General features: G+C 61.9%; 2 protein-coding genes across 8 annotated transcripts in view; one reads left to right on the forward strand and one right to left on the reverse strand.

Annotated features, from left to right (window-relative positions):
• SLC16A3 (solute carrier family 16 member 3) overlaps nucleotides 1–344 on the reverse strand; it is a 9,356-nt gene extending 9,012 nt beyond the window's left edge. Inside the window, exon 1 of the mRNA XM_025046964.1 lies at nucleotides 151–344. The gene's annotated coding sequence lies outside the window, so the exon portion shown is untranslated. The remainder of the gene's footprint in view (nucleotides 1–150) is intronic.
• Nucleotides 345–9,156: 8,812 nt separating this feature from the next.
• Nucleotides 9,157–12,698, forward strand: part of CCDC57 (coiled-coil domain containing 57) — a 67,780-nt gene continuing 64,238 nt past the window's right edge. For 4 of the 7 annotated variants that reach the window (XM_025047075.1, XM_025047076.1, XM_025047080.1 and 1 more), the window contains exon 1: nucleotides 9,157–9,480. In XM_025047075.1, the coding sequence (XP_024902843.1) occupies nucleotides 9,437–9,480 (44 nt within the window). In that variant the 5' untranslated portion in view covers nucleotides 9,157–9,436. Of the gene's footprint in view, nucleotides 9,888–12,045; nucleotides 12,385–12,698 lie in introns of all 7 variants that reach the window. The other 3 variants (XM_025047079.1, XM_025047077.1, XM_025047078.1) reach the window with 3 other exon arrangements.

The raw sequence follows: 12,698 nt of genomic DNA on the forward strand, positions 1-12,698 counted from the left end.
CCCCGCCTCGGGTCCGGCCGCCCAGCCCTCAGCCTCCTCCCGCCCCTCCACCCCCCTCTCCGTGCGCGCTGGCTCCCAAGCTTGGCCAGGTCTGGCGACCTTCCGGGCAGATTTTCCGTGTACCCCACGCCCGAGGCCGCGAGCACCCACCTGCACCCCACGCCGCGAGGTGCCCGCGAACCCTGTGGGGTTCCCTCCTCCGGCCCCGCGGCTCAGGTCTGGGGCCGTCAGGCCTCCCTCCTCAGGGCGTGTGGGGTCTGCGCCCCCATCCAGACCTGCGCTTGCTCTAGGCTGGGGCTGGGAAGCCGCCGGCCTGCGGGCCTCGGTGATCTTGGGTGAGGCCAGCACCTGCTCTGAACTTCCGTTTCCCTGGGTGGCTCCCCGCCCTGCGAAGGCAGATAAAACCGGCTCCTCCCCTCGCGCACCCAGAACTGGGACGTGGGGGTGGGAGTGGGGGGCAGATGGCCAGGCCCCTGGGCGTTCTCCCCACCCCCACCCCAGCAGACACGGCCGTGGGGGCTGGGCGAGGTGCCCCAGCCCCTTTTCTCACCAGCAACATGGAAAGCGCTAAGATTTGAGAAGGCACCAGGGAGTGTGGCTTTTGGTGGCCAGGGGGCCCCCAGCTGGAACCACAGGACCGCTTTTCACCTAACCAACTTGGAACGACACTCCAAGTCTCCTGAGGCCTCAGGAGACTGAGGCACTGGTGGCTCTGGGCTTTACCACAAAGATCCCAGTTATCCAGAATGGGGTGCAGCACGCATCAGTGAAGGAGGCCCCCCAGGGGCCTGTGGGCCCCCCCCCCAGCACAGTGAAGGTGGGGAGCAGAACAGCAGTATTGGCCTCCTGGCCCAGAGCCCACCATCCCTGCGCCCCTCTGAGATGTTAAGTCCACTGAGGTCTCTGGTGGTTCTTTCGAAGGCTGACAGACCCCACCCCCGGCCCCGGGAAAGGAGCCTGGTCCATGTGGGGCCGGAGGAGGGGTGCTGGGGTGTTCCTGCCCCACTTCTGGCCTCCCTAAGGCCAGGGCTGGGTCTTCTCTGAGCTCTGAAGCACTCCCCCACCCCCACTCAGTGATCTGAGGGGTGCCTGGGGACCGGCCCTGGCCCTAGCCCTCCCAGAAGGGATCTCCTCAGGTCTGCTGGGAGAGCTGCGGGCAGTCACCCAGGGACTGCCCTGCAATGAGGGAGACTGTCCCCCAGACCTGGAGCTCCTCTCGTGTGGTCTTCCGCCTGTACGGGCCCCGGGGCCAGCCCGGCTGCCCACCCAGGGCTGAGGCGGGGGTACCCCTCACAGGGACACAAAGGGAGGACCGGTCAGGCACCGGCTGTCCAGCCCCTATCCTGGCAGAACGTTCCAGGCCATGGGTTTTGACTGGGGGCGGTGACACATCGAGGTGGGGGTACCAGAATGATGATTGCTGGTGTGTGGGGTAGATGGGCCCTTGTGGGACACGAGCTTGCTGGTCATCGGAGGAGGGTAGGGAGGCCTGGCCTCATCCCGACCAGGGCCCCGCGGGGGGCAGGGGCCTGCACACCTGACACCTCCCTGCCCCCCAGAATTCCCACACCCCTTTGACATCTGAGTGCTCAGCCATCAGCAAGGCTGCACTGGGCCACCCAGCATCTGTACCCCAGGCTCTGGTGTCCAGGTTCTGATCCCTACACAACCCCACAGGGCACCTTCGGGTCTGGGAACCTCCCTGAGGGCTCCGAGCCTCTCCCCACACCCATCTTTGGTCCTCGGTCCCCTTCCAGGGCCCAGAGCCCAGAGCACAGCTGGGAAGGAGTGGGTGAGGGGCAGGGGAGGCTGGGGAGAGCCAGAGGCACCCACCCCGGACCTGGCTCCAAGGGCTGGTTTCATGCATTGGCCCTGGGCTGCCCCACACCCCCCCCCCTATCTGAAAGGGAAGAGGGTGGGGGACAGGGAGGTGTAGCCATCCTGGCTTGGGGGTGGTTTCACAGGACTGCCTGGCATGGCCATGGGGGACCTCGCCCTCGGCCCAAGAGCCTGCAGCCTACAGGGCCAGTCTGCCCCATGGCCTGGGTTCTCGTGGCTAGAAGTCACAGCTGCAGGTCCGGGCAGGCCCTGGAATGCGCTCCAAGGGGCCCCCAGGACTGTCCTTTCCCTCCTCAGCCAGCCAGGGCCCCTGGGGGCATGCTCCATCTTCCACAGCAGCTTCTGTCACTGGAAAGGGACTGGAGGAGGGCAGGGCCCCACACCCTGCCTGTGCCTGTGGGCATGAGCTCTGACACACTTAGAAATGGAGTGGTGTCTGAGGCTGGAGGTGACAGTGCCCCAGGGAGTGTGGTGGGAAAGGCCTTCTGCTCCTACCCAGAGTCAGGTCTGGGGTGCCAAGGAAGCTTCTGGGGCTGATGGAGCCATGCAGATCCCCCATCCTCAAGCCCTGAGAACCCCACTGGGCTCCAGGCCTGCCTGTGCCACCCAGCGCTGGCTGCCACCACCCCATGGACAGGATCGGGGCAGGACAGGCCCGGTCGGCTGAAGAAAGTTGAATCATGGGATGGACATTCCAGCCAAGCTGCTACCCCTGCCCTGGGGCCAGGCTCCTGAGGGACCGGGTGACACAACTGTCACAGCTGGCCTTCACTCTCCCTGCACACCTCGGCCACACCTTCCCTGACTCTGAGTTGCAGAGGCCGATGGCGGAGGCCGGCGGGGACGGAGGGTGTCCTCCAGCTGGGGCAGCCTGGCCCCACGGCCAGGGTGTCCAGCCATTCCCCTTGCTTTCCCCTCAGTTTGCTCCCCAGAACCTCTTCCAGCTCCTGGAAAAACCGACGTGTCAACCGCGTGGCCAGCTCAGCAGCAGAAGCGCGGTCCCCGCCCACCCACGCACCTGCCAGCGCCTCCCTGACTGGTCTGCACCCTCCGCCCAGGGTGGGCGTTGGGCGTGGTCATCAGGGCTGGGGTTTGGGGGCATGCGGGTTTGGGGAAGTTAGGGCTGGGGGTCGGAGCGTCACGCTCATTGATCGAATGGTTCCCCTTCATTCCTCCCCCATCCTCTGGCGGCTTCGTGTCTGGATTCGCCTGTTCTGGGGGGCGTCACGTGAAAGGAGCTGCCTTAGGTGGCCTTTGTGGCCGGCTCCCTGCACCTGCTCGGGGTTTGGCTCCGAGGTCTGTGGCAGCCTCTATCCCTCCCCTCCTGTTGACGGCTGAATAACACTCCACCGTGTGGACAGCCCACCTTGCTGTCCACTGTTCCTGGACGTGCGGGCCAGGTCCCCCTTTCGGCTGCTGTAAACAAGCGTTCTCACACCGTGCCCACAGGGCTGAGGGGGCCCTCTGGGTCATGCTGCTGTCATCCTGTTTGGGGAACCGCTGAATTGTTTCTCTCTGCGGCGGTGCCCCTGACGTCCCCAGCGGCAGCACGCGGGTTCCTGTTTCCCCATATCCTGACATCGCGTCTTCCCCTTTTCCTACCCTGACGCCATGCTAGTGGGTGTGAGGTGGCATCTCACCGTAGTTCCCACTAGCTACGCCCCTGAGCCTCTTCTCGGCTGCTCGTCAGTCACTTCTCTGTCTTCTTTGGAGAAATGTCTGTTGCAGTTCTTTGCTCATCTTTGAAATGGGGCCGTTCATCTCTCTGGTTGGGTATTAACGTCCTGGACCCTCTTCGGCATTGGGAAGTACACATCTCTGCTCTGCTCTCGGGGGGCTGTCTGCGCCCCCTTGCACGGCCCTTTGAGCCACACGAGCTCTGTCTTTGCTCCTTTGGTGGCTGATTTGGAGCCCTAGCTAATCACCGATTGCATGAAGATGTGCCTGTGTTTTCTAGTTTCAGCTCTTATGTTTAGGTCGTTGGTCCATTTTGAGTGGTTTTCGTTTGTGGTGTGAGATGGGGTCTGGCTTCCGTTTGCACGAGGATGTCCGCGAAGTGTCCCCATGCCACTGTGGCTCTGTTACTCTCAGAATTACAAAAATAAGTATGTGGGATCGGCCTGCTCTGTGTTCAGACTGGAGTGGGTGGCGCCAGGCAGGGGTCTCCCCGGGTCCCCCTTCCTAGCCCTGCCCAGCGCCTCGCCCCACAGTACTGGAGCCACTGCGCGTGGCCACCAGCCTCAAGCTGAAGGCCTCAGCGAGGGGCATGGGGGGCAGGCTCGCCTGGCATGAAGGCTGTAGGGTGCCCAGGGCCTGGGCTGCTCCAGAGGCCACTGGCTCTGCGAGGCCATCAGGGACTCACCTCTGTCCCTCGGATGGGGCTGCAGGCTGGACTGGGAGGGGCCCCGAGCACTCGAGCCTCCCCTGCTCTCCAATCCCCTTGAGTCTAGCCCCCCTGGCTGCACTTCCTGTGCATCCCGGTCGGGGGGGTGTCCTCGGGGCTCCCTCCGCCCATCTAGGCCCTGGGGATGGGACTGGGATGGGGGGGTGGGGTGGGGGGAGAACACGAGGCAGGCTGGAACTGTCATTTTGTGTTTCCCACTGGGAGCCCCTCACTCCCCTCTGCACCGTCCCCCTCACGCCCCGCCCCGCCCCCTCCCGGCCCCACAGGCTGCACTTCCGGCCTTGGTCTCTGGAGTCCCCACTGCCTGTTCCTCCCTCCCTGCCTCCTGGAGGCCACCCAGCCCAGGCTCCCAGTGGACAGCTCCTCTGCTGTCCACAGGCCTGTCCTTCCCACAAGCACAGGGAAGCGACACTCCACAGCTCAGGGGCAGCAGCTGTGGCGTGTCGCCTCCCTGGGCCCCTGTCCACCTCGCCTACCACTGTTTGCCCCCAGCTCTGGCCTCAGAGAGGTGTCACTAAGAAGCCGTGGTGGGGGGGCGGCAGGGTGAAGGACTGGTGGCCAGAAGCACCACCAACGTTGGGGGGACCCCTCCCTGGCTGGGTCTGGCCCCCAGCGCCCACGGTCTCCTGAGATGGGGTCCGGGACAGAGCTGGTGGCCGCACAACCTCTGCTGGCAGTGGCCAGCTCCCGTGACCCCTGCATGTCTGAAGGCAGTCAAGGGTACCTGCAACTATACCTCCTCATCAGGTGAGGGGGGTTCATGGCGGGTCGGGGACAGCTGAGGTGGCTGGCTGAACCCGATGCTGCACAGAGCCTCCTCAGTTGGGGACCCTGCCGGCGGGACACCTGTGAGAATGTGCTGCCCCAGGCCGCCTGTGTCAGCCTCCAGCCCTGACCCCCATGTGCGGTGGCCATTTCCCAGGCCTCGTGTGAGGGCCCATGGCTGGTCGCCACCACACTACTCCCTGGGGACACCCTCAGTCTCCAGGGCTCCTCTGCCTGGTTCTCCCCCTGCTGCTCTCCCATGCGTGAGGCCCAGTCATGCCCGCTTCTCGTTCTTGTCCATACCTGTCTGGGCAGTGGCCTTGTCCGCACTCAAGGCTGCCTGCAGGTGGCAACTCCAAGACACTCCACCACCCTGTGCTCCGCCCCCTCCCACAACCCTCCTCGGGTGCCCCGCCGCCTCCTCTCTGCCTCTTGCTCCCGTGTCCAGGCCCAGCAGGCCCTGTAGCGCCTCGTGCCCTGGGCCACCACCACCCAGGGGCTGGGCCACCTTCTGGAACAGAGCAGGCGCTCGGTGCGTGCAGGTGATGGAGAGGACGTTCGAGTAACAGCACCTCCACGGACAGGAGCCACCAGCCTGGCCCCAGGGCACCTGCGTCCCCTTGCCTGGTCCCTGGTCCAGCTTTCTCTCCTCCCATGCAGGCCATTCAGGTCTCACCTGCTCAGGTGAGTTGCCTGGTGACCCCGCTGACGCGGTGTGTGCACCTGACCTTGCTTTGCCCGCCTCTCCCCGACCTTGCACCCATCAGGTCCAGGTGTGGCCCAAGTGTGGGCCACCTTGTCCTTTGGTGCTGCTCTCCAGTCACTGGGCTCAGCTCACCTAGGCCCCTCCCCGGTGGTATCTGAGGTTGTAGCTTCCCGCCCCGTCCCCCCGAATCTCAGTGTGAAGCTTCTCAGCCCCGGGGGGCAGAAGTCATGACCCCAGCCCCTGCCTGGCACATGGGTGCAGTGGCGTTTCCCGGGGCGGAGGGCGGGAGGGTGGCAGCTGCCCTTGGCGAGGGGCCGAGGGAGTGGGCGGGGCTCCGTGCCAGGCCTGGGCATCCCTTCCGGGGCCAACCGCAGGCCGCTTCCCCCTGATGACTCAGCACCCGCTTGCAGCTCGGCTGAGCCCGGCCACAGCTGGTGCCCTCAAGGCGAGGCCAGCCTGAGGGTGGGCTCCCACCGGGGCATGCAAGGCCGGCGAGGCGGGCAGGGCCTGCCCCAGGCCGCGGAACCTCCTGGCTTCTCCCACCTGGGTACCACATTCTCACTCCTGAGGGGTGGACCTCGTGGTCTCTGGGGGGTCGGTCCCAGTGTGGACGTGCCATGAGTCCCCTGGAGTCACCTCTCACGCAGTGGGTGGGATGACAGAGAAGGTGGATACCACTCCTTCCCCCGTTAAAGATGGCTGTGGGGGTCGTCCTGGCCAGGCTTCCCGCTCGGTGCCCACCGTGGGGACATCCCTCAGTAGACCCTCATGGGACCCAACAGCCCTGTCTGTGCCTCCAGGCTTTGACCTCTGGGAAATGGCTGTGTTGGAACCCCGAGTCCCCCTCATCCCTTCCAGGGCACTGTCCTCCCCACTGAGTCCCTTCCTGGTGTGGAGCTGTGAGGAGCCCCCTCCCGCCCCCAGCCTGTCTCCTGGTTCACAGGGCACTCCTTGTTCTTGGGGACAGGGGCCCTCCGGCTGGCTGTCCAGGGCCTGGCACAGATGGGGGCAGTGAAGGACAGCTCCACCGAACCCCCACCTGGATCCCCATCTCCCTAGCACTCTGCCAGGAGTACCTGTGCCCACACGCTTCTGGACCTGTCTTCACAGGCAGAGGCCCCAAGGAGCAGGGGCAGATGGAGAAATTGTTGCCTCGGGGGGAAGAGACTTGCTCAAAGCCACGCGGGTCAGTGCCCGGGCTGTGCCCTTCCCCTGCCTCCTGCCCCATCCCTATCCATGAGTGGCCTGCGGGGGGCTGGACTGTGAGGTCAGCTCCCAGCACCAGCAGCATGAGTCCCACCGTAAAGACAGAGACACACAGGAGGGCCGTGTGATGACAGAAGCAGAGATCACAGTGATGTGTCCACAAGCCAAGGGACACCGAAAACTGCCAGGAAGCCACCGGAAGCTGGATGAGGCAGGACGGATCCAGCTAGGGCCTTCGGCGGGAGCGCAGCCCCTGCAGACACCTTGATTTTGGACTTGTGGTCTCTGGGACAGTTGTCTTAAGCCCCCCAGTCTATGGTTACTTGTTAGGGTTCCAGGATACTGACACATGGTCTGCCATTGCGATGCAGCAGGATGGACACAGCTCGCAGGCCCAACAACCACAGGGGAGCAGGACACCTGTCTTGTAGGGCGGGCAGAGGGCATTGGGGAGTGGAGGGTGCAAGTCTGGTCTGACCAGGAGGACGGTGAGCAGGTCAGGGAAGGCCGCCTGGGAGAACATGGAGTCTGGCCTGATCTGTGGGGAGCCTGGCTGGGGAGCCCGGTGGACAGCGGTGACCAGAGTTGCAGGCAGAAGGCTGTAGACGAGGCTGAGGCTACTGCATGTCAGTGCTGGCCTCGGTGGTCCCAGGAGGCGGAAGACTTTGGAGGGCACCGTGGAGAGGGGCAGTGGGGCAGAGACAGGCGCCAAGGGCTCGGGGCCAGCATGTCCCTTCCTCCCCATGGGGCTGCCGGGCGGGGGGCATAGCTAAGGGGCCCCAAGGGAGGCCAAGCAGATAGGATGGCAGACCACAGAGAGGCAGTGGGGGGCCAGCCCCAGGTGACATGATGTGGCCCCGGGGAAGGGTGGTGAGCACCTGGGTTGTTGGCAGGGCCTGCCGCGGGCATCCACTGTCTTGCTGGCTGTGTGATGTGTCGGGGCAGGTGTGTACTGCATCTCTGGACCCAGCACCCTGGATGCCTCAGCTGGGGCTGAGGAGAGAGGGTCTGTTTTGCGGTTTTTGGCTAGACTGGAGGGGTTGGGAAAATGCATGTGACCAGTAGAGGGCAGTAGAAGCTGGCCTTCCACGGGAAGCAAGGCCGGGCTGTGCCTGGGGCAACCTTTGGGGTTAGCGCTGGGGTCAGGTTTAAGGTAAGAATGGGTCAGGGTTAGGGACCACAGATAGTAAGGAGTGCTCATAGTCATTGAAACGGGGCGTCCTATGGGCGTCCTAGAGCCCTTCCCTGGGGACGAACTGTGTATTTCACGTGTTTCTCACCCGCAACGCAACTGGGAAAGGAGAGTGTCACCCCCATTCTATTGAGAAGCAAATTGAGTCCCGGGAAGTTGTAACAAGGCAGGAACAGAGCCGGATTTGAACCCGCGCTCTGTCACAGCAGATGAAAGGTCTCCGGGCCCCTCTGGCTCCTTCAGGCAGACACTGCCGTTGTCCCGTGGGGTCTGAGCAGGATGGGCTTACATCCTCCATGCCCCATGGCTTTGGGTTATTGATCTCTGATTCTTAATACCTCCTGGACCTTGCTCCACGAGCTGCTTCCTAAAGCAGAGCCTTTCTTACGGCTGCCTAGGTTGGGACGTTTGTCCAGCACTGGAAGGACAAGCTTGGGGACCAGCAGGCATACCATCCAGGTCGAGAAACACACAGACGTACAAGCAAGGGCGGGACCACGGGCGCGCAGGAGACTGCCCAATGGTGCCTCCGCCAGGCGGGCCGAGCACCTGTTTTATGTTCACTTGGGACAGCTGGGTCCTTCTCAGCGCCAGTGGACGCCCAGACCTGGTGACTAAGCACCAGGACGCCTGCAGAGGTGGTTTTGTTTCTTGTTTTAACGTATAACTGAACACACGAACAAAAGCGCACAGCTTATGAGCGCACACGCACTTAAGTGTCGGAGCCGCCGCCAGGGCCCGCCTGTCGCCTGCCCGTGACGAGTGGAGGCGCCCGGGGCGCTCCCGGCTGGAGGCGCTCGCGGTTGGAGGGACCCCGGCCACCAGGACGCCTGCAGAGGTGGTTTTGTTTCTTGTTTTAACGTATAACTGAACACACGAACAAAAGCGCACAGCTTATGAGCGCACACGCACTTAAGTGTCGGAGCCGCCGCCAGGGCCCGCCTGTCGCCTGCCCGTGACGAGTGGAGGCGCCCGGGGCGCTCCCGGCTGGAGGCGCTCGCGGTTGGAGGGACCCCGGCGCGGCCCCACAGAGGCCCGCCCTCCGCGCTCCTAGACGGGCGCCCCTGGGCTCAGCTGGGGAAGCCTCAGCCGCCTCCTCTTCACCCCGCCACCCCACGATGGTACGGGGCCCTCTTCACTCGGCTGACCCCGCCTGGAGTCGGGTGGGAGGGAGACCCCCGCGCGCCCTTGGCGCCGGTGCACCGGCGCGGGCGGGACAGGGGCGGAGGAGCCCGGAACCCGAAGGCCGGCTCCCGTTTCCGGCCGGCGGGATCCGAGCGCTGCACGGAGCACGTCCGGGCTGCGCGGAAGGAGTCGTGTCGCTATGGCAACGCTGCGGCCGGAAGTTGCTCCCAGCGAGCGTTCGAGGTGAGATGCAGGCGTGGGCGCGGGGCCCCGACGCGGGAGGGAGCGGTGGGGGCGCGCGAGGTGCCTTCATTCGCGGCCTCTTGAGTCACTTTGCACGATGTCGTCGCTTTCCTTGGAAAAACTCGTGACTTTCAAGTCCTGCCAGACACAGCTTGGTCTTGAGGGGACCGCTGAGGCCCGGAGCGGGCTGGACCCCGTGGGGCCCGCCCCTGCCTGGTCCCTGGGGCTGTTCCCTGCCGCGTCCGCCTCGGTAGGCGGGGCGGCCGGTCTGCGGGCGTTCGCTGGCGCCACGCTTTGTTTGCAGCACTTCAAACCGTTCAGCCCCTTCAGGCAAAGCAGTGACGGGGGCGCTGCTGATGACGCAATGGCGCCGAAAGATGAGGGCGTTCGCCCAAGTTCCGCAGCCGGTGAGGACGAGTTTAAACCCAGGCGGTCTGGGCCCCCAGACTGAAAATTACTGGAGACTTACTAGAATGTCGCAAAAGGAGCACAGAGATTTACCTTGTACCTTTTTGCCGACATCCCCAAAACGTTAGCCTCTTACATTACCACATTTCGTGTAGCCAACTAAGGAAATGAACACTAATACGAAGCCATAATCGAATATACAGGATTTATTCAGTTATCTAACTTTACTATTCCACAGAGTCCAATCCAGGACCATCCTTATTTCCTTAATCTTTACTTGGAACAATTCCTCAGCCTTGCTTTGATTTTCATGAGTCAGTTATTTTGTAGAAGCTCCTCGGTTTGGGTTTATCTGATGTTTCCTCGTGATAAATTTTAAGTAATGTATTTTTGATAAGAAGACCTCAACACTGAAAGTATGTTCTCAGTGTATCTTATCAGTAGGCACCTGATGCCAGTTCGTCCCATCATTAACTGGTCACACAGTTTTAGGTGGCATCTACCAGGTGTCTCATGAAGTTACCGCTTTTCTTTAGTAAATAATAAGTGACTTGTGGGGAGATACTTTGAGACTATGTGACTATCTTTTTTCTACCATGCTTCCTGTCACTGATTTTAGCGACCACAAGTGAGTGAGTTCTGAAACAGTTATATTTGCCAAATGGTGATTTTCCCATTTCTATTATTCCTTCCACATATATTAGTTGGGATTCTACTGTGAGAAACTTCTCTCCTTCCCATTTTTCTTTGTATCCGGTTATTTATGTTGGTATAGACATTTTATTTTTTTTCCATGGGTTGTAATCCATTACTGTCATTTGTTTCGTTGCTCTGATTGTCCAGATTTGGGCTTTAGGAGCCCGTGCAGGTTGGCTTTGGGGTCCTTTTAGCACGCCCCAGCCTTTCTGAGCACTTCCTGGCTTCTCGGCGCCACCATATGTTCCAGGCTCATGTGGTGCTCGCCTCGGCCTCGCCTACAATTGTCCTTTCTCCCAGGAGCGCTAGTTCCTTCTGATGTAGAAAGTGGTGTTTAGGCACCGAGGCCTGGGTGCGGCGTGCTTGTTGCCCTGAATGTCGCTGCTTTTCGGCTTCTCAGTGGGCAGAGCTAGGAAGTGCATGTGGGTATGCTTCATGCACATCTGTATCGATTTCTGGATCTGTACACCTGTGTGTAAAACTGTCGGCTCGTGCTGCCACCTCCAGTTCCAGTTCACAGGGCTCATTCTCCATTCTTTCTCCCCTCTAAGTCTGGCTCTCGTTGTGCTTAAATAGATTTACTTAATTGCTCAGTCTTAGACGACACGGAAAGTGGCACTAGGATTGCCCATCCACGTTTCTGTGAGGAACGAACCTACTGGCTAGAGTGTTATATTTGCATGCAGTTGCCTTTGCTTTTGTCTTTAGCATCCACAGTCAGAGTCCTGTGTTCCAGAGTTGCTTTAGTCAGGTGCGTTGTTTCCGTTTCGTTCTGAGCCCTCACTGATTGAAGGTTTTCGGTATGTGACACAGCGCTGTGGTTCTGCAGGGTGGCAGGTGTAAGTCCTTAACTACGAGACGATTCAGTTTCTCTTCCCTTTTATTTGTCACGTGTTCACTTTTGAGGCAAGGGAATTTGGTGAGTGTAAATTCAAGTAAAAAAGCACTGCATACCCCTCACTGTAGCGGTGCCGCCCACCGCAGCAAGTGCCAGCGGTGGAGTTAAGCTGTCTGCTGCCTGTCTTGTGTCGGGTTTCACAGATGGTGTGGGTACCATCTGACAGTCAGGGAAGGATGGGAGAGAAGGCTGTGGCCACAGGCCCATGGATATCACTCCCTAGACCCCCATAGCAACCAAGTGCCCTGAGCCGGGCTCCCGCTGCCCACATTGGCATGCCACAGGACGCCGGCATTGAGCCCTGCGTGCAGAGCAGCCACCTCTGGGCCCTCCCTTGGGCCCCACGCAACATGAATTCAGCACATGGCTTGTATTACAGTGACTACAAAAGCACATCGCCCGGAGTGGGTTTGGGTCCTTCTGCATCATGACGGGCGGGCAGCCAGGCGCGCCCAGAGCATAGTCCTTTGGAGGAGGGAGGCGCACAGAGCCCCCACCTCGGCGTCTCCGTCAGCCTGTGCCCGGACGGCTCGTTCACCTGGCAACTGTCGGGTGCGTTTTAGGTCTGCGACTGCCTCTGTTCTCTGGAGATGACGCGACGCCCTTCCAGTGGAGTGCTTCACTGGTGTCCGTTCTGAAATAAACCGCCCACGTTTGGTCGCCGGACAGAACTGCGGTCAACCCCACTGCCACGTCTGCAGAGCGGGAGCCTGCTGGTTCGTCTGTGACCCTGACGCGTTCACTCTGGCCATTGGCCCAAGAGAGCATCACCTCCTCCCCCGTCTCTGTCCGTGGAGTGTGTGGTCACCGCAGCCCGCTTGCTGGTGGCCCTGCTGGGCGCACTGTGCTCAGGCCATTCTCCATGTTCCTGTAGCCCCGTGCCCCAGGACTCTGGGGACGCAGTAAGTACGACGCCAGTGTTGAGACGTCCTCATCCAAGGCTCGTCCTCGCGACCCTGGCAGTCTTGGCCCTGTCGTGCCGTGTGATGAGACACGCCAGGGTCTGGCACCTCTGGAAGCACCGACTTCTGAGCCTCTTTCTCCTGGGCTCCCGTGTAGCTGCCTGTGCCTCTGCTGGGGCTGGTCCCACGCTCGCGGCCGGCGTGGCCCTGGCGGTGCCGGTATGCGTGCCGCCTTACTGTGGCGTGCGGGGTGCTGTGTGCAGTGCTGTGCGAGACGGGTCTCCGCTGCGGCGTCTGCTGGTGTCTGAGAATTT

This window comes from Pteropus alecto, unplaced genomic scaffold (assembly GCF_000325575.1).
Source record: "Pteropus alecto unplaced genomic scaffold, ASM32557v1 scaffold134, whole genome shotgun sequence".
NCBI classification, from domain to species: Eukaryota; Metazoa; Chordata; class Mammalia; order Chiroptera; family Pteropodidae; genus Pteropus; species Pteropus alecto.